General features: G+C 41.1%; 1 protein-coding gene across 1 annotated transcript in view; it reads right to left on the bottom strand.

Annotated features, from left to right (window-relative positions):
• zcchc14 (zinc finger, CCHC domain containing 14) overlaps window positions 1-22,243 on the bottom strand; it is a 126,711-nt gene that overhangs the window by 34,124 nt on the left and 70,344 nt on the right. Inside the window, exons 7-9 of the mRNA XM_072596135.1 lie at window positions 20,838-20,898; window positions 14,402-14,630; window positions 3,557-3,648 (exon numbers count right to left, since the gene is read on the bottom strand). Of these exons, the coding sequence (XP_072452236.1) occupies window positions 3,557-3,648; window positions 14,402-14,630; window positions 20,838-20,898 (382 nt within the window). The remainder of the gene's footprint in view (window positions 1-3,556; window positions 3,649-14,401; window positions 14,631-20,837; window positions 20,899-22,243) is intronic.

Here is a 22,243-nt window from a genome sequence, read left to right as displayed (position 1 = left end):
ACTGTCTTCCTGTTTGTCTGATGTAGTGTTTTGTGCAGTCCTTGCATGGGATTTTGTACACTACATTAGTTTTGCTCATGTTGGGTATCGGGTCCTTCGTTCTGGTGAGTTGTTGTCTGAGCGTGGCTGTTGGTTTGTGTGCTGTTATGAGTCCTAGTGGTCGCAGTAGTCTGGCTGTCAGTTCAGAAATGCTCCTGATGTATGGTAGTGTGGTAGTGGGGACGAAACGTTTGCAAGACAAATTCCCAGCTCGGCGAACACAACCACAACGAGCACCCAAGCTACAAATCTTCTCCCAAACTTTGAACACCTACGGGCGAGAGATGCTAAGACAAGCTAGGAAATAGGAATCCTGTGCCAACTGCCTAAGCGCCACATACGAACAACTCCGGTTCCTGCATGAATGCTGAAAGAATCGAATCCTTCCACCATGTGTCAGATACAGACCACCAGTCAACAATCCACAAGCCAGGGACACAGCCAGACAGAACGGATTCAGGATGATCCAGGTAATGATTACAGATGCTCACAACAGACTACACATATACAGACAAGAAATTGCGCACCAAAAATCGTTAATTTCAAAAACCACCAATCAGGAATGGACCCGGACCATAGAACAGGCCGTCACCATAGAACAGAACAGGACCACACACACCGCAAAAAAACAGCACTAAAAGAAAAAATGGCCAAACTAACACACAAAGAAGAGGACACCACAACACACACCTGGGTTAAAAACCTCTCCCACAGACACAGAAAGAACAATACTGGCCAAGGGACTCAACTACAACCACAGGGACGCAAGACAGCAGACTTCCTAGCAGCACTAGAATGCACACTCAGGAACAATGGACTAACAGAAGAGACACAACAAATTGTGAGACAAAGTATCGTACCGCTGATAACAAGAAAAAAACAAACACATAACCTCAACACCAAGGAGAGGGAAGCACTAAAATCACTAAGAAACGATAAGAACATAATTATACTACCAGCAGACAAAGGCAGAATGACGGTCTCCTGGACAAAGCAGAGTACATGCAAAAAGCACAACAACTACTTGCAGATACCAACAACTACCAAAAGAGGGAGTTTGACCCCACCCCACAGCTCACCGGACAGATAACCAGGTCTGACCTACAAAGAATGAAACCTGAAAGCAACAACACCCCCAGATTCTATGGACTAACCAAAGTGTACAAGCCAGACATCCCACTCAGACCCATAGTATCACTACCAGGGACACCATCACACAAACTGTCCAAAGAACTACAGCAGAAACTGAAACACCTGATCAGCGGATCCAGACAATCTATACAATCGACACAGGAATTCTTGGACATCATCAGAAATATACACATAGACAAGGAAGAAACTATGGTCTCATTCGATGTAACGGCACTGTTCACCTCCATCGACAAAACCCTAGCCAAAGAAACAATAGCCAACCTGCTGGACAGACATAACAGACAACAGGACGTTGAACCTATCAACAAAGACGGCATACTTAAACTACTGGACTTGTACCTCACAACACACTTCACATTCAACAACCAAATATACGAACAAATCAACGGAACACCCATGGGCTCACTGATCTCTGGACTGTCTTACCACAACTTCAATCTGGACTGTCTTACCACAAGAGTCTTACCACAACTTCAATCCAAACTCTGGGTCAGATACGTGGATGACACCTTTGTAATAATTAAAAACACAGAAATAGAGAACACACACCAGATCATCAACACCACACTCACAGGAATCCAATTCACTAGAGAGGAAGAAAAGGACAACCAACTCCCATTCCTAGACGTGATGGTACAGAGAACACCGAACGGAGAATTCACCACAAAGGTTTACAGGAAAGCCACACACACAGACCAAGTCCGAAACTATGAAAGCAACCACCCCAACACACACAAACAAAGTTGCATCAGGACACTATTCAAAAGGACCACAACACACTACAGCACACCTGAACTACAAAAAGAGGAAGAGGAACACCTATACAAAGTATTCGCCAAAAACGGATACCCTCGCAATTTCATCAACAGATGCCTAAGGGAGAGACAACGGAACGAGGACATGCCACAACCCAAAGGACTAGCCACACTACCATACATCAGGAGCATTTCTGAACTGACAGCCAGACTACTGCGACCACTAGGACTCATAACAGCACACAAACCAACAGCCACGCTCAGACAACAACTCACCAGAACGAAGGACCCGATACCCAACATGAGCAAAACTAATGTAGTGTACAAAATCCCATGCAAGGACTGCACAAAACACTACATCGGACAAACAGGAAGACAGTTAACGATCCGTATACACGAACGCCAACTAGCCACGAAACGACACGACCAGGTATCCTTAGTAGCCACACACACAGACGACAAGCAACATGAATTCAACTGGGACAACACTACTATTATAGGGCAAGCCAAACAGAGAACAGCCAGGGAATTCCTAGAGGCATGGCACTCATCCACAGATTCTATCAACAAACACATCAACCTATACCCAATATACCGGCCACTACAGCGCACAGCTCGAACTGACAACTGGAAGCGGCAGAGACAGGCCACTATAAATGCCGGAGGAAACAGCACAGAAGCGCTTCACAGGAGGCTCCCAAGCACTGAGGATGTCACCTAACAGGGGACGAAACGTTTGCAAGACAAATTCCCAGCTCGGCGAACACAACCACAACAGTATTTTTGATCTACAAGGGGGTCACGGGTTATGGGAGGCAGACAGATGTGTGGAGTTAAAACCACAATCCAATCAGCAATGATTTTACTGAATGATAGAACTGGTTCAAAGGGCCTACTTCTGCCTCCTATATTTATGTTGTTGTTTCAAATTATTTTACAATACAGCAGACCAACTAATGTTACTCAATTATTATACAATTTGAAAAGTCACTATCTTACAGCTGACTGAGGCTAATCTGTTACATACACACCTTCCACCAAGAATCCTTTAAAAACTCTATATTTTAAAAATTAGTTGCCTTCACTATGCTTCAACTGTTTTAAAATTGTACATGATGCTATTTCCTGCACAAAGCATACAGCTAGATAATCGTCTCATCTGATAAAACCATTTTTACAAAGGATTAGCAGATCTCATTGGATAAAGAAATAAATAAGAGGAATGCATAGTTATGAAAAATGCCATGTGACACTGCAACTTTCTCTTCCAACAACAAATGAAGAATTCCTGGAGAAATGTTTACATTCACTTGTTTGAACATTATTTTGCTATGTAAATAAAGAAAGCCTTCAGCCAACTTTAAAAGAGAAAATCAGCAATCAAATCCCCAAGAACAACAAAGAAATTAAATTAATATTTTGTACAAATACCAAAATAGCAGTTAAACATCAATATAATTCAAATGTAAGAGGAATCATTTGTATGCTGCCAAATTGTCAGCAATGTCAATATATCAGATTTATAATTTTTTTTGAATAGAGTTCACGATTACACACACAAGTCCTTCAGTAGTCTTTAAAAAAAAATCAAGGATGTTTTAAAAACCTACTTTTCAAGCTCTAGCTGCATCTTCAGCTTTTTCTTCGCTCCTAATGTGAGTGTTTCAAACTTGTTCAGATCTTCTTCAGTAAGACTGAGGAACTACAAAAAAGCTCCGTGATTAATTCAATTTGAAATAGGAGATTAAAGCAGAATTTAATTTCAATTACCACTTAAAGGCAAAAGTTGTGGTAGTAAATTAACACATCATTAAATTGCTATAACAATACATTTTACCAGATTGAGTTTTAAAAAAAATCAACTTCAAACGCAGGTTTCAATTTTTCTAGAATCACCAAAGACTGCAGTTTTTCACCCCACAAATAATGTTGCCACCAAACACATAACTACAGAAAGCAGGATACTGGGAGCTAGAAAAAAAATTGAAAAACTAGTCCTCAGAAGGTGGTAATCGAAGGATAACTCACAGTGCACATGCTAGCAAGATCAGGAATAGGAGAAACTTAAATGCTTGCCAGAAGAGACGGTACTGGAGGGAGGGATTTAGATTTTTGAGGCATTGGAACTGATTTTGGGGAAGTTGTGAAAAGTTAAAGCCATTCCAGTATCCTCAAAGTGGCATTTGCAAATGTATGAGGGTTCACCCTAGAATGGCAATGAGATTAGAAGTGGGGAAGACAACAGTGAGAGAAACAAAGATGGAAATTGTGACAATGTGCCTTTAAGATGGATTTTTTTTTTCTGTCTTGCTTCTCTTGAAGAGGGGTGTTATAAACTTGGTGCCGAGGTATCTGTTCCATTGAAAGCAGAGTAACTTGCTTTGGGGTTTTTCAAAAGTACACAAATGCAGCATGAGTGGGTGCAGTCAGGCTCACACAGACTCAAGGTTAGTGTTGCTTTCAGTTGTTGAAAATGGGGTTTTGGAGTTGAAGCTGCTGGATACAGCACTCTCTCTGCTGCTGCTGCTGCAAAAGCTGGAATGCTCTCTCTGCTGTTTGATTCACTCATGGAATACAGGGAGAACTAGCCATTTGGATCGGAACTGGCTCAAAGGAAGAAGACAGAGGGTGTGGTGGAGGGTTGTTTTTCAGACTGGAGGCCTGTGACCAGTGGAGTGCTACAAGGATTGGTACTGGGCCCTCTACTTTTTGTCATTTACATAAATGGATGTGAGCATAAAAGGTACAGTTAGTAAGTTAGCAGATGACATCAAAATTGGAGGTGTAGTGGACAGCAAAGAGGATTACCTCAGATTACAACAGGATCTGGACCAGATGGGCCAATGGGCTGAGAAGGGGCAGATGGAGTTTAATTCAGATAAATGCGAGGTGCTGCATTTTGGGAAAGCAAATCTTAGCAGGATTTATACACTTAATGGTAAGGTCCTAGGGAGTGTTACCGAACAAAGAAACCTTGGAGTGCAGATTCATAACTCCTTGAAAGTGGAGTCGCAGGTAGATAGGATAGTGAAGGTGGCATTTGGTATGCTTTCCTTTATTGGTCAAAGTATTGAGTACAGGAGTTGGGAGGTCATGTTGCGGCTGTACAGGACTTGCGTGCAATTCTGGTCTCCTTCCTATCGGAAAGATGTTGTGAAACTTTAAAGGGTTCAGAAAAGATTTACAAGAACGTTGCCAGGGCTGGAGGATCTGAGCTACAGGGAGAGGCTGAACAGGCTGGGGCTGTTTTCCCTGGAGCGTTGGAGGCTGAGGGGTGACCTTATAGAGGTTTACAAAATTATGACGGGCATGGATAGGATAAATAGGCAAAGTCTTTTCCCTGGGGTCGGGGAGTCCAGAACTAGAGGGCATAGGTTTAGGGTGAGAGTGGAAAGATATAAAAGAGACTAAGGAGCAACTTTTTCACGCAGAGAGTGGTACGTGTATGGAATGAGCTGCCAGAGGATATGGTGGAGGCTGGCACAATTGCAACATTGAAGAGGCATTTGGATGGGTATATGAATAGGAAGGGTTTGGAGGGATATGGGCCAGGTGCTGGCAGGTGGGACTAGATTGGGTTGGGATATCTGATCGGCATGGATGGGTTGGACCAAAAGGTCTGCTTCCATGCTGTACATCTCTATGACTCTATTCTGTCAGTGTTCTGTACTGGAGGAGATAGCAAGTGAGCAAATTTATTTTGCTGAATTTGCCTTTGCCAAGAGTATTTTTATGGAATACTGGATTAGTGGTGCTGGAAGAGCACAGCAGTTCAGGCAGCATCCAACAAGCAGCGAAATCGACGTTTCGGGCAAAAGCCCTTCATCAGGAATAAACGCAGTGAGCCTGAAGCGTGGAGAGATAAGCTAGAGGAGGGTGGGGGTGGGGAGAGAGTAGCATAGAGTACAATGGGTGAGTGGGGGAGGAGATGAAGGTGATAGGTCAAGGAGGAGAGGGTGGAGTGGATAGGTGGAAAAGAAGATAGGCAGGTCGGACAAGTCCGGATAAGTCAAGGAGACAGTTACTGAGCTGGAAGTTTGAAACTAGGATGAGGTGGGGGAAGGGGAAATGAGGAAGCTGTTGAAGTCCACATTGATGCCCTGGGGTTGAAGTGTTCCGAGGCGGAAGATGAGGCGTTCTTCCTCCAGGCGTCTGGTGGTGAGGGAGCGGCGGTGAAGGAGGCCCAGGACCTCCATGTCCTCGGCAGAGTGGGAGGGGGAGTTGAAATGTTGGGCCACGGGGCGGTTTGGTTGATTGGTGCGGGTGTCTCGGAGATGTTCCCTAAAGCGCTCTGCTAGGAGGCGTAGCCATGGGCACACGTATGGGCCCCAGCTATGCTTGTCTCTTTGTTGGCTATGTAGAACAGTTGATCTTCCGTAATTACACCGGCACCACTCCCCACCTCTTCCTCCGCTACATTGATGACTGCATTGGCGCCACCTCGTGCTCCCGCGAGGAGGTTGAGCAATTCATCATCTTCACCAACACATTCCACCCTGACCTTAAATTTACCTGGACTATCTCTGACACCTCGCTCCCCTTCCTGGACCTCTCCATCTCCACTAGTGACGACCGACTTGACACTGACATTTTTTACAAACCCAACTCCCATAGCTACCTGGATTACACCTCTTCCCACCCTATCTCTTGCAAAAATGCCATCCCGTATTCCCAATTTCTCCGCCTCCGCCGTATCTGCTCCCAGGAGGACCAGTTCCACCATAGGACACACCAGATGGCCTCCTTCTTTAGAGACCGCAATTTCCCTTCCCACGTGGTTAAAGATGCCCTCCAACGCATCTCGCCCACATCCCGCACCTCCGCCCTCAGACCCCACCCCTCCAACCATAACAAGGACAGAACGCCCCTACAAACCTTCGCATCAACCAAATCATCCACTGACATTTCCACCACCAGGGATATATTTCCCTCCCCACCCCTTTCCGCCTTCCACAAAGACCGTTCCCTCCGTGACTACCTGGTCAGGTCCACACCCCCCTACGACCCACCCTCCCATTCTGGCACTTTCCCCCGCCACCGCAGAAACTGTAAAACCTGTGCCCACACCTCCTCCCTCACCTCTATCCAAGGCCCTAAAGGAGCCTTCCACATCCATCAAAGTTTCACCTGCACATCCACCAATATCATTTATTGTATCCGTTGCTCCCGATGTGGTCTCCTCTACATTGGGGAGACTGGGCGCCTCCTAGCAGAGCGCTTTAGGGAACATCTCCGAGACACCCGCACCAATCAAGCAAACCGCCCCGTGGCCCAACATTTCAACTCCCCCTCCCACTCTGCCAAGGACATGGAGGTCCTGGGCCTCCTTCACCGCCGCTCCCTCACCACCAGACGCCTGGAGGAAGAACGCCTCATCTTCCGCCTCGGAACACTTCAACCCCAGGGCATCAATGTGGACTTCAACAGCTTCCTCATTTCCCCTTCCCCCACCTCATCCTAGTTTCAAACTTCCAGCTCAGTAACTGTCTCCTTGACTTATCCGGACTTGTCCGACCTGCCTATCTTCTTTTCCACCTATCCACTCCACCCTCTCCTCCTTGACCTATCACCTTCATCTCCTCCCCCACTCACCCATTGTACTCTATGCTACTATCTCCCCATCCCCACCCTCCTCTAGCTTATCTCTCCACGCTTCAGGCTCACTGCGTTTATTCCTGATGAAGGGCTTTTGCCTGAAACGTCGATTTCGCTGCTCGTTGGATGCTGCCTGAACTGCTGTGCTCTTCCAGCACCACTAATCCAGTATTTGGTTTTCAGCATCTGCAGTCATTGTTTTTACCTTATTTTTATGGAATGCTGCTATATTGGAACAGTTGACGAGTAATAGTTAAATAATATATTATTTTGTTCACTTTTCTGATAGAGTTAAAGTTATGACTTTCTTTCTTTGTATGTTTTTTTTTAAACTGTGGTGTAAAATTAGGTGCGTTTTGCTTAAAGCCTAGTAGTTTTACCAATCAAATCACACCTGGAACGCAGCACCTCACACTTGCCTCTAAATAAGAGGAAAATTATGGTGTAAGCTATCTCCTAGATATGTTTTGGGGGTTTTAGTCTCATCAATAACAAAATGAAAGCCAGAAAATTAGACAACAAAAAAAGTGGAAGGCAGAGGAAATAAAAACCAGCAAACAGTAGTTCAAAGAACTGCGCAAAAATGTCAGAAAGGCAAGTCAAAAGGTACTATATTTGAAGGCACAAAGGATTCACAATAAGATAGTCGAATTAACTGTGCAAATCGTTGTAAGTGGGTATGACTTGGCTGTGATTATGGAGACATAGCTGCATGATAAGCAAGGTTGGGAATGGAACATTCAAAAGGTATTCAGTCTTTAGGACAGGAAAAGGGTAAAAGGTAAGGTAGCATAATTAGTGAAAGGTGAAATCAGTGCAACAGTGAAAATGGATACTGGTGCGGATGACCTAAATGCAGAATTAATCTGCCTGGTCTAAGGAGTAACAAGGAGTAGAAAGCATTATTGGGAGTCATCTGTATGCTTCTTGTAAGTCGGGTATGGAATTAGAGATTCATGTAATAGTAATCGTCTGTGACTTTTACCTAAATATGGACTCAGCAAACAACATTAGCAGTGATACAATAGCATTAGCATATGAGTTTCTCGAAGGTGTACAGAATGGTTTTAGAATCATAGAATCTCTACAATGTGGAAACAGGCCATTTGGCCCAAGTCCATGCTGACCCTCCAGATCCATTCCCCTACCCTATTACTCTACATTTACCCCTGACTAATGCACCTAACCCACACATCTCTGAACACTATGGCCAATTTAGCACAGTCAATTCACCTAACCTGCACAGCTTTAGATTGTGGGAGGAAACCGGAGCAGCCGGAGGAAACCCACGCAGACACTGGGAAAATGTGCAAACTCCACACAGACAGATCAATATATTCAGGATTCAACAGCAAACAGACAATCCTATGTTTGAATTTGTGCAATAAGAAGGGATGAATTAATAATCTTGTGATAAGAGGTCCTTCAGAAAAAAAGTGACCATATTAGGATATAATTATTTATAGGGTTAGAAAGTGGAATAGTCCAAACTGAAACTAGGGTCCTAAATCTAAACAAAAGAAACTACAAAAGAAATGAAGACTGAGTTGGCTGTGATATACTAGGAAAATTCAATTAAAAGGCATGACAGTGGATTGGCAATTGCTAATATTTAAGAAAAAAATGCAAGCATTACAACTGATATACATTAATTTGGGCGAAAGAACACAATTGGTAAAGCCTAATCCATTGCTAATGAAAGTAACAAGGATAGTTCTTGATCCAAAGAGCAATCATATAAGGTTGCTAGAAATATTAGCAAGCCTGAAGGCTGAGCAATTTAGAATTCAGCAAACTGGAATCAAGTGTCATGGAGTTGTACAGCACAGAAATAAGCCCTTCAGTCTAACCAATCCATGAACATAATCCCAAACTAAAGTAGTCCCACCTGCTGCTTCTGGCTCAGATCACTCCAAATCTCAGATCACTTCAAACATTGTAACTGAACCCGCATCATGTCTATTAAACATTGTAGCTGTATCCTCATTCACCACTTTCTCAGGATGTTCATTCCAACACAAACCATCCTCCATGTAAAACATTTGCCTCTCGTCTTTTCAAAATCACTCTCCTCACCTTAAAAATGTGTTCCCTAATCTTGAAATTCCCCATCCTAGGGAAAAGACAACTACCATTAGAGAGAAGTCTATAAAATAATGAGGAGTCTATCAGGTCACCTCTCAACCTCCTAGGCACCAGTGAAGAAAGGTCCCAGCCTATCCAGCCTTTTTTTATAGCTCAAAGCTCCATGCCTGGCAACATCCTGGTAAATCTCTTCTGAACTGTGGGCGGCATGGTGGCACAGTGGTTAGCACTGCTGCCTCACAGCGCCAGAGATTCGGGTTCAATTCCCGCCTCAGGGGACTCTCTGTGTGGAGTTTGCACATCCTCCCCGTGTCTGCGTGGGTTTCCTCCGGGTGCTCCGGTTTCCTCCCACACTCCAAAGATGTGCAGGTCAGGTGAATTGGCCATGCTAAATTGCCCGTAATGTTAGGTAAGGGGTAGATGTAGGAGTATGGGTGGGTTGCGCTTCGGCGGGGCGGTGTGGACTTGTTGGGCCGAAGGGCCTGTTTCCACACTGTAAGTAATCTAAATAAAAAAACTCTCTCCAGCGTAACAGTATCCTTCCTACAACTGAGCAACAAGAACAGTATTCCAGAAGAAGCCTAACCAATGTCCTGTAAACTTCAACAGGACTTCCAAATCCTATAGACAAGGGACTGAGCAATGAAAGCAAGTGTGCCAAATGTCTTTTTAACCACCCTGTCTATGTGATGCAAACTTCAAAGAATTATGGACCTGAACCCTTAGATCTCTCTGTTCTACAACATTACCCAAAGCTCTACCATTAATTGCATAAGCTCTACCTTTGTTTGTTGTACCGAAATACAATTCACCAGCATTTGGTCCATATTCCTCTAAACCTTTCCTATTTGTGTACCTATCCAGATACATGTTCAATTTTGTAAATGTAACCGCCTCCACCACTTCCTCTGGAAGCTCATTCCATACATGCACCACTTTCTGTTTAAAAAAGTCATTCCTAAGGTCCCTTTTAAATCTGTACCCTCTCACCTTAAACCTGTCCTCTAGTTCTGGCGTCCCCAACTTTGGAAAAAGACCGTGGCTATCCACCCTATCTATCTATGCCTCTCATGATTTCATAAACCTCTATAAAAGGTCACCCCTCAGCCTCTGGCAGTCACAGAAAGTCGCCACAGCCTATTCAACCTCTCCCTCTAGCTCAAACCCTCCAACCTTGACAACATCCTTGTAAATCTTTTCTGAACCTTTCAAGTTTCACAACATCTTTCCTTCAGCAAGGAGACCAGAATCGAATGCAATATTCCAGAAGTGTCTAACCAATGTGCTGTACTGCCACATCATGACATTCCAACTCCCACACTCAATGCAGTGACCAAAAAATTCCTCTTCAAGGGATTATGAACCTGCACTCCAAGGTCCCTTTGTTCGGAAAGGCTTCCCAGGACCTTACCATTAAGTGTACAAGTCCTACCCTGATTTGCCTGACCAAAATGCAACACCTCACGTTTATCTAAATTAAACTCCATCAGTCACTCCTCAGCCCATCAAACTCAGAGATAACCTTCTTCACTGTCCACTACACCACCAATTTTGGTGTCATTTGAAAACTCATTAACCATTCCTCCATTATTCACATCCAAATCATTTATATAAGTTATGAAAATCAGTGGACCTAGTACCAATCCTTGCGACACACCAGTGGTCAGAGACCTCCACCACACTTTGTCTCCTAACTTCAAAAGAATACTTGTATCCAACTGGCTAGCTCTCCCTGGATTCCATGTGATCTGACTTGCTAACCAGTCTATCATGCTGAACCTTGATGAATACCTTGCTGAAGTCCATATAGACAACGTCCACCACTTTGTTTTCAACAATCTTCTTCATCACAAAACCCAATCAAGTTAGTGATTTGCCATGCACAAAGCCACGTTGACTACCCCTAATCAATCTTTGCTTTTCAAAATACATGTAAATCCTGTCCCTCAGGATCCCCTCCAACAACTTACCCACCACTGACATCAGGCTCAAATGTTATAGTTCCTTGGCTTTTTCTTACCGCCTTTCTTAAATAATGCCACAACAGCCAACCTCCAGTCTTCTGGCACCTCACTGAGGCTAGCATTGATACGAATATCTCAGCAACATGGTCAGAAATCACTTATCTTGCTTCCCACAAAACTTTGCGATACACCTATCAGGTCCTGATCAAGTCTCCAGAGTTTGACAAAAAGGGGGAAATACTATGAGCTGCCAGAGGGAGTGGTGGAGGCTGGTAAGATTAGAACATTTAAAAGGTATCTGGAAGGATACGCGAATAGGAAGAGTTTAGAGGGATATAGGCCAAGTGCTGGAAAATAGGACAACATTAATTTTGGACATCCGGTCAGCATGGATGAGTTGGACCAAAGAATCTGTTTCAGTGCTGTACATTTCTATGAATCTATAACATATTTAGTCCAAGAAACTGACCCTTTGATGAGTCATGGTTTAAATCCACACCCTCAATTATTCTGCAGTGGAACATAATATATTGGTAGTAGATGCTACTGCAAAGCATCATTAAAATGGCGAGTTTTGAGAAGATTTATAGCTCAGATTGAGATTCTGGGTTTAGGCTTGCTCGCTGAGCTGGAAGGTTCATGTTCAGACGTTTCATCACCATACCGGTAACATCTCGTGAGCCTCTGGATGAAGCACTGCTGATGATTCCTGCTTTCTATTTCTAAACACACACAAACCGTAGCCACTCTCCCCAACGTCAGAGATTTCTCGGAAATGACTCCCAGACTACTCAGACCCCTTGGCATCATGGTAGCCCACAAACACAATAAAACTGCAGCTAATGAACTTAAAAGACTCTTTACAAACAACAAGCAAAACTAATGTCATTTACAAAATACCGTGCAAAGACTGTATCAAACGCTACATTAGACAAACAGGCAGAAAACTAGCCACCAGGATACATGAACATCAAGTAGCCACAAAACAACATCACCCTCTCTCACTAGTATCCTTGCATATAGATGAGGAAAGACACCATTTTGACTGGGACAACACACCATCCTCGGACAAACCAAGCATAGACACACACGAGAATTTCTAGAAGTATGGCATTCCAACTGGAACTCTATCAACAAACACACTGATTCGGACCCGATATACCACCCACTGAGAAAAAGAACAGGAAATGACATCACCGACCCAAAGAAACTCAAACATATAAATAGAAAGCAGGAATCATCAGCAATGCTTCATCCAGAGGCTCACTGAAGATATTACCTAGTAAGGTGATGCAATGTCTGAACATGAACCTTCCAGCTCAGCGAGCAAACCTATATCCAGCATCTTTAAAATATTTATAGTAGTTAAAAGATGGCAGAGACAAATCAAACAGAACTCACACTGATTCATGGGAGCTGAAGAACAATCAAATATCCTGGTAATGCTGTTTATCCTAAAATGGCTGAATATGGTTGGGTGTTGACTGAAGCTGAGACAGCTGCATAACAAACAGGTTATGACTTTCATTTGTATGGAGATAGCAAGAATTGAAGGAGAAAAGAAGGTAAAAATAAAGAAAGTGAATAAAAGAAGAGGGGATTTTCTTTCTGATTGAAAGTCAGTAGTGTCGTATGTAATTAAAAGAAAAAATGGCTTTGTTCTCCTGCTCTTAAATCACAAAAAACACAAATGAAGATAATGCGGTACCATGGTGCAAGAATAGCAAAAATCGAAACGTATCATCTCATTGTCTTCTCCAATTCTATGGCAGAAAGGTGGTCAAATTAGTTGAAGTAGTTATTCTCTTATCAGAGAAGGGAAGATGTAATGTGTGTCAGTTATTATGTATGTTGTACTGCAGGGGTTCTCAATCTACAATAAGAGTTCAGAGATCTGCAAGATGGTTTGTTGCATTAGTAGTGCCTTCAGTTATTTATTTTCTAATCAGTAGTCTCCCCGCTTCCCAGTTATTTTGAGATATTGAATCTCAGATACAGAGGCTTTGCATGCATAGGAAGTGTTGGATGATTCCATCAGCTGGACAAATTGCTCTGGGACTTGCACCAACGAGGCTGCAGCACTGGAAACATTCCAGTGCTTCAGACTTCATTTCAGGGAAGAGAAATATACTTTAAAAGTCAACTCTGACCAACACAAAAATTTAATAGTTATTTTCCAAACTTCATGTGAGAATAACCGCCGCACACCTTTGAGCTACAGACATCTTTAGTGAGAATATAGAGGATGAACTGCCACACACTTTTCCATCAAATCCATTAGAACAGCCCACTGTCATTTCATCAGTCAAGTTCAGTGAAATGTCACAGTCAGTCAACAAGAAAAATTATATTGAGCTTATCTCCCAAAGTTAACAAATCCATTAAAATAAAAAAAAACTCAGGGTTTGGATCCATTCTGTATCTTGGTTAAAACATAATCAGTTCAGCATGTATCAAATCTAATTTAAATCCAGCTACTACCTTTTCATATGTATTGCCAGCAAACAGATCACAGAAGGGTAAAAATATTATCTCCTCCCACCTTCAGTGGCAGAGGTAAAAAGCTCACAGTGCCCTGAAGGTTGTCGATTCTGTTAACACTTGTCTATTTAAGTGATCTTAAGATTTTGAAAATATAACGCCTCTATAAAAAAAAGTATAAGTTCTCTTTAAAAGTTTTTTGGACTAGATAACACTGTACATTACAGTGCAAGTAATCAAATATTTCATGTATAAACACAAGATTTTAGACAAATATTTTTCTCTTCCAAAAGAAGATACCATTTCAGATTGAACCAAGGGTAAATATACCTTATCCATTGTGAGCTGTTTAAAAACAGGATAGTACTTGTGCAGACGTAACTTCTTTAGCCAGTCTAGGATACCAATTTGTTCTGGATTCTGTGGATTCAAGTTTTCCGTATGTGGCCAAGTGACTGGTGCAGAGCTTCCACTGACTGAATGGGGACATGAAGAAGCAGGGATTGATGGCTGCACCGTGTTATAGGAACACTGGATGCTGGCTACACCACATATTGGCCTGAAGAAAAAAACAAACATCAAACTGAATTTAGCAGTTTTACTTTGATAAAACACAGATCAAAATTACCACAGACTCTCATGGTATTCTTCTTCCAACTGTCCAGATAATTCTAGGTGGTTAATAATCACACCAGAGTGCCTTGCCTCCACCTTATCCTAAATAGCCTATCAAAAGGAAGTATAAACAGTTTGGGTGGGGAATAATAAATAAAAATGCATTCACACAATGAAAGCTAACTAGATACTAGCGATAGTAGAATCTATTTTCATGACACTTAGCAATTATCTGTGTGTCAAATCAGAAAATAAACATCATAACCCATTTTTTTTCCTGATAACCACCTACAGAAATTTCACTGGCATTTGAGTGATAACTTTGTTATTGGACATCTGATCCATTGAGAATCTATGTGTGTTTGAGTGAGCAAGCGACTGTCAATCAGATTTTAAAAGTCCTCACAGACATGTGGAATGTAAAACAGAAAAAATAGATTTAAATATTGTACAAAACAAAAATGAAAATTTTGCAATAAAAATGGGACAAATAGAGAGTTAGAAACAAACTTTTTAAAAAGTCTCCAACATTAATTAACATCTATAGGAATTAAGACTTCATTTATACTAAAGTAAACGTTCAATGACAGAAAGGTCATTTGAATCATCTGAAATATCAAGTAATTATTGTTTATTTCACCATCAAAAATTCATTCATAAATGAATCAACATTCTGGGATTATCACTGACCTGAAACGGAACTAGACCAGTCATATAAATACTGTAACTACAAAGGTAGATCAGAGGTTAGGAATTCTGGGGAAAGTAGCTCAATTCCGGACACCATTTTTAAAACTCAAGTTAGGAAAATGGTGGTACACTCCACACTTGCCTGATGGATGCAGCTCCAACAACATGCAAGCAGCATTGAGTCAACCACATTGCCGTGGGTTTGGAGTTATATATGGCCAGACAAAGTATGGACACCAGTTACTTTCCTCAAAAGGATGTCAGTGAATCAAATAGTTTTTCTGACAATTGGCAATGATGATCAGTCTTGGTTAACACAGTCATAGAGATGTACAACATTGGTATAGACCCTTCGGTCCAATGTACTCATGCCGACCAGATATCCTAACCTAATTCTAATTCCAGTTTTTTTTTGAAAACTGAATTCAAATTTCAACATCCACTATGGCAGAATTCATACCTGGGTCCCCAGAACATTACCTGGGTCTCTGAATTAATAGCCTACGACTCAGCCATTGCTTCTCCATCTACCATTTTCAACATTCACTCTCCCCACAGTGATGGTGGCATGCCCCCTCTACAAGAAGCACTGCACTAATTCACAAAAACCCCTTCAACACAACCAGGGGACCACCACCACCTAGAAGAAGGGAAGCAGATGGATGAGAACACCTGCAAGTTCCTCTTCAAGCCACACACAATCCTGACAGCCTTCACAAGTGCTGTCAAAATCCTGGAATTGCTGTGATAACAGTACTCTGTGTACCTACACCACCACAACTGTAGCAGTTCAAGATGTGGCTCATGACCACCTTTTCAAGGGTAATTAGAAATGGGCAATAAATGCTGCCTTGGAAAAACACTTACACCTCGTTAACAAATAAAATAAAATTGGAGCCATGATTCTAAGAATGGAAATTTTAGGTATCATGTCAGATAGAGTTAGCGGACACTGTCTTATCTCAAAGTCAAGCAAGATGACTTGGGGGACACAAAGTAAGTAGCTAGAATTTCAAAAGAGGGCAATGCAATTGCAGTCTGCTCACTTGCAGTTTTAACAACAGCTTGTGCTTTTATGAAATTTCTGATGTAATAAGATTCATAGGGACATTATAAAGCAAAATATGACACATATTTAGGGCATATGATCAATAGCATGGTCAAACAGGTAGATTATATTGAGCATTTTAAATGGAGGAAAGAACGGTAGAGACGAGTAGTTGGGGGGGGGGGGCGAAGAGAAGAGAGCACATTAGTTACCAAGAGGGCTTTGTCTCCAATTTAATAACTTTAAGTTTTACAGCCTGCATGCTAAGTTTCCTAGGCCACAGGAAACCTGCTAACTGAAAGACAGTATGAAGAACCATATCCATCAGATAAATGTCTTTACAACTCTATCTGTAGGCCAAGAACAGAATTGCTTTCCCCTGTTCACCAAGTATATTTCCACATAATCATTTCTCACACATGATTACCTAACCCCTATCAATATTAGTCTCATCCCATGATGGATTTACCTTTACTTCTCCCTGTCAATCCCTGCAGCTGTCTTCCCTACCAGAAGCCAGGAAATACACTGAATACAATGTAACCAGTAGCACCATTAAATTCAACAGGAAAACCTGTATTCCTGGCTTATAGGTTTCCAGTCACCCAGCTCTAGGTCAGCCTGCGCATCTTGTGCAGAGACATCACCCAATAACTAGAAGTTTCCTTAGTCTTGGATCAACAATGTTTTTCTTGAATTATTTGGCGTTACTGAACACTTGCCCAGCATTTCCCTTGATGATTTGATATGAAATGCTTTTGAAGCCTTTGCTAAGTTTTTATTTTGAGTATTGTACAGTACAAGGATGGATGACTTTACAACATGACTATCAATACAATCTAGTGCTGTAAGCCACCTTTTGGAGCAAATTTAAATTTTTCTTCATCCAAATTAAAATTACTTTACCAATCTTTAAAACACAATTGGTTTGCGAAGTTTTTTTTCTAAATATGTGGATGAATATCAAAGGTGTACCCAAAGTCTCCTATTTTTTAAAACTTTTGGATCTCTAATCAAGAGCAACGCTGGTGCCAGTTATTCAGCCTCTATTTCCCCATCTGGCCAACATTTGGGAGCCAGGTTCCCCCCCCACCAATATTCAGTCTGCATGGCAACTATTTTAAAATGAAAAGTTTAACACCATAATCTGTCAGTACATCACACATTTCAGTGTGGTAGTTCAAATGTAATCATTTGATCCCTGGGATCAACTAAAGAATAACACTAAAATACATTTTTAAACATGAAGTGTGTGATAGAGTACATAGAACAATATCTTTTATTCCCTGTGAGCGATTTTTGGTTGTCGCCCACCCTTCCATGTCTGCCCACCTGATCAACACTTGGACCATGCTCCCCACTTGGCCAACACTGTGGCCTGGCTAACACTCAACAGCCTTGAGGGGCACTCAGTATTCATTTTCTGAGCAGCTTGCTAATCAGGCCTCCTCTGTTGCGACCACGAGCAGCCAGAGTAATTCTTCCAATCACAGGTTCCCTCTCTCCTGTCCTTTCTGTTCCTTCAATCGCAGATATTGCCTCTGGAGGAGCATTAAGCATGGGAGAAAGCCAAACTGTGACTGGAGGAGCTGGAATATCCTGAATGGGAACTCTTGACTGTAACAGCAGCTCTCTCAGATTCTGAATCTCTTCTAATGTGGGCAAACATTCTTCAATTGAGTTGAGTCTTCAGAGTTGGTTTTGGGGGCAAATTTTCCAGCTGTCCCTAGATACATTGAGTATTGCTACAAAGTGCAGATAGTTAAGGCTTTATATTATCAGTTGGTACAATCAATATTCAATGTTGTACAGTATGTTTTTTGCTATGGTGAGACGAATGATGGCAACATACTCAAATACCTTATGGTAAATTTAACTTCACTAAATTGTTTTCCAATATCTACTTCACAGAGCAAAGTTCCAGGCCTCATTTGTCAATTGTCAAGTGAACTATGAGAATCCCCCTTGGAAGGAGACATAAATTAAATCAGGCTTCTTTAGCTGGAAAGTGATGTGCTGGATTCCGGGTTGATCATCTCCAGTGATCAATCAAGTGCTTAAAGGAGGAAATTTATGATTCACCAGTGAGGTTGATTAATCAGGGTACTTGCAGATCACCTGTGTAAGTTAGATCATGGTGATTTTACTATATTTCAGTTTATTGACATCTGGAGCCTTTATAATTAACTATTTGCTTCTTCATACTCAAAAGGTGATGGTGGGTAGGAGGGGGGTTTGGGGAAGTGTACTAGTTAAGAAAGCAGAAGCATGCCCACTTTTAAAATAATCCTACAAGTTTCACACTTCCCTGATTTCCATAGCAGCTTTAGATTTTAAAGCACAGCTTATAGGAGGCAGTGTTTCTCAATAATTCTGCCACCTTGTAACATCTAACTTCTGATTGACAACTAACTTCTTTCTTTTAAAAACAATGCCTTAGTACTCCATACGTGCAAGTCAATTTCTCAGCTTAATTGATTCCACTTAATAAACCTCTTGCATATAGGATTTCTGATGTAAGTTTCAAATAATCCTCAGCATTTTGAAGTGCTGTGCCCTGGAAAATATATATCCAATCAATCTCATATCAAAATCTTATTTGGACAGCAGTACATTATAAAATCTAATAATAGTTGCTGGTATTTAATTTATGTCTCTGAACAACAATCACAAATTGGCCATTTCAAAAGGAAACCTGGTAATACATTCAAATAGTTCAATTTTGTCAAAGAAAACATCTACCAGACATTTTTTAAGGAGGTGAAAGCTGATGACTACAATTCTTGGCAATGCACTGTATGCCCTGGTGCTTGCGAAGAACAAGACAGGGTGTGCCTACTCAACCAGAGTTCACAATTCTTTCTGGGAACATCTGCAGACAGCAGTACACCTGTAAAGTAGTAGTGGTCCAACTCACCTTGCAACCCACGTGGCAGGAAAAAGGTGAGTCCATGGGATCAAAAGAGGCTTCAAACCAAACAGGTTCCTGTATTAATGCAGTTAAGACTTGCAGAATCCCTATGAGCCATTTGGTGCAGCTAAGAATTGGTTCTATGGCTCAGCCTAATCCCTAGGAACCAATCAGCACATTTGCATCTTGGGAGCAGCCCTGAGAATCATTGATGTTTCGGTGCAAGCAAGAGTGAATAAAACTCACAAGCAGCGTTTGCTTGTTGAATGTGAAAAATGTTGTAGCTCTGAGAAATCCAGGGGGAGTGCCAGCTTAGTGAAATTAGTTGAAAACAACAAATACGAGAGATCACAGCGGGTCAGGCAGTATCCATGGAGAGACAGCAAGCTAACATTTCACGTATAGATGACTCTTCAGAGCTTTGACAAAGAGTCATCTAGACTTAAAACATTAGCTTGCTTTCTCTCCATGGATTCTGCCCAACTTGCACGATCTCCAGCACTTGTTGTTTTCAGTACAGATTCCAGCATCTACAGCAATTCGTTCCTACGTTGTGAAGTTAGTTGTCTGTGAAAGAAGTGTAATTGTGAAATCCTTCATAAAGGCAACAAAATTTTCATGAAATTGTAGGTGGCCTACAATGTGACTATACAATCTGAGTATAATGCTGAGAAGTTTGTGGGTTTTGATTTGACTGGATCTGGTTTCAATGTCCTCTGTGGGTGTTCAACCACGGCATATTTACCTCATTTTAATTCTGATAATTAGAATAAAGGTTGTATAAATATTACAGATTGTATAGTGAAGCTTATAAAATTCAAAACAGTGGAATCTTGTGGCTTTATTCTCTTGTTAGGTACCACCGATCTCAATATTTGCCTACTTAAAGCAAAAAAAGTTACCGGGCCCCAAGCAGATTAAGTTGGTGGTCTCATCATTGGATGCTTTGTGCCTTTGAGTAGGCAGGTTTAATTTCAAATGCAATGTAAATGTAATGCACAATTATAGGAGTTCAAAAGATTTGTCAACAATATCCAACTAGATTTAAAACTTTGCTTTCATTGTGAATTTAATGCACAAAACAAAAACTATTCTAGTTAGTCATCTACAAGAATACATGCACTGAAAATAATTAATTTAAAATATATTCATGGTTATAGGTCATCTCCTTTTGATCCTAATTGACAGAATTTAGTTAACAGACAATTTTCTCCTGCATATTCAGAGTATGTCCTAATAAATGTAGTTTTATTTTCAAAGTTCTTACCAAAATACACTAATTTGGAGAAACTAGTCATGTGTATTTTACAAAAATCTATTGTAAACCTAACTAAAAATAAATAGCCCTAAACTATGAGAATGTTATTAACATACACGAGAAAGCTGTACTTTTAGAATGAATGAGTTTTCTATATTTTTGCACAAACACAGTAACTAAAGATCCAAATAACTTGGTTTATAAAATATTGCATTCAGTCATCATGCACAAAAAATACGTTTACCTTACAGCTGCACCAGTGCTTGTGTTAGCTTTATGTAACATCACTGGTATAGAGTTGGTATCTGTGCAGGAAAAATACAAAGCAAACATTACAATTAGTTTTCTTTGTAGCTCATACACTTTCAAATTTTACAAATATAATTCAAACTTTCACACCCATAAGAATCATAAAATACATCTTTCACAATAGGCATTCCCAATAATAAATACATGGATTTTTAATGATACACTTTTTCTTAATACATGCTTCGACAATTCATGTATGAACACAGCCAACTGCAACCTAAGATTCTAATTTTGAAAGATAGAATGAGGCAAACTATGAGACATATCCTGTCAAGCCATATTATATCACCTCACAGCTCCTCTTTTTAAAATATGCGACACTGGGTCAAGTTCCCTCGTAGGACAGCAATGTTCTATGAACTGGACAACGTTTCTTTTCCATATTTGGTTATTTCTGAAAGCAATTTTGCCAGTCAGGTATCTTTTCCTATATAATTATTTTAAAGAAGGGAAACGGTTCTGGATGCGTAAACAATGGACTATCAATTTGACCACAAGGATCTATTCAGCTTATCAAGTCCCTACACTTTGGATAGAAGTGCATGGGTATGGAATCCATGGGGAAAAACAACTAAAAACATCAAATTATTCAGAACACAGCATATAAGAAACCAACAGCACCCAACAGGCTAGGTTACCATATCCATAGCATAGGCTCTTTGGTAGAGCAATCTAAAGCTAATCTTATTCCTCCACTTAATCCTGAGCTCAGGATTCACTGTTAAAATGTTCCCATTTTCCCTTGTACAATTTGATGGTCTTTGATTCAATTCCTGTATGATTAAAACCGCCATGCTGTAGTAACTTTCTGCGTGAAGTAATTTCCCTTCACTTTTCTTTTTGTTCTTTTAGTGTCAGTTTTAAATGAATCACCCTTGATCACCAACACCAAGTGGAAACGTTGTTTGATATTTATCCAACAAAAACACTTCAATATTTGAAAATCTTTACTTCTTGTTCATGAGTTTCTCAGCTCTAGAGGAAACAGATCCACTCTTAGGTCACTAACACTACAATTTATTGTTCCTGGTGCATCAATGACAAGTGCTCTCTTTAGACCTTTGTGTAACATTAAGATCAATTTTTTTCAATTAATTAAATTCAGATGAAAATGCCCCGCCAGCTGAAATATTCATCCTTGCTATTAGTTTCAAAAACAGAAATTGCCGGAAAAGTTTAGCAAGTCTGGCAGCATCTGTACAGAGAAATCAAAGTTAATATTTCGGGTCCAGCGACCCTTCTTAGAAGTTTCGGTTTGTTTTCTTTCTTTGATACATTATTTTATTCTTAACTCACAGAGCTAGTTATATCAGAAAGGCACACAGCAGCATTGGTACATGA

The sequence above is a fragment of the Chiloscyllium punctatum genome, chromosome 26 (assembly GCF_047496795.1).
Source record: "Chiloscyllium punctatum isolate Juve2018m chromosome 26, sChiPun1.3, whole genome shotgun sequence".
In the NCBI taxonomy this organism is placed as follows: domain Eukaryota; kingdom Metazoa; phylum Chordata; class Chondrichthyes; order Orectolobiformes; family Hemiscylliidae; genus Chiloscyllium; species Chiloscyllium punctatum.
This window is presented reverse-complemented; position numbering and strand designations above follow the sequence as displayed.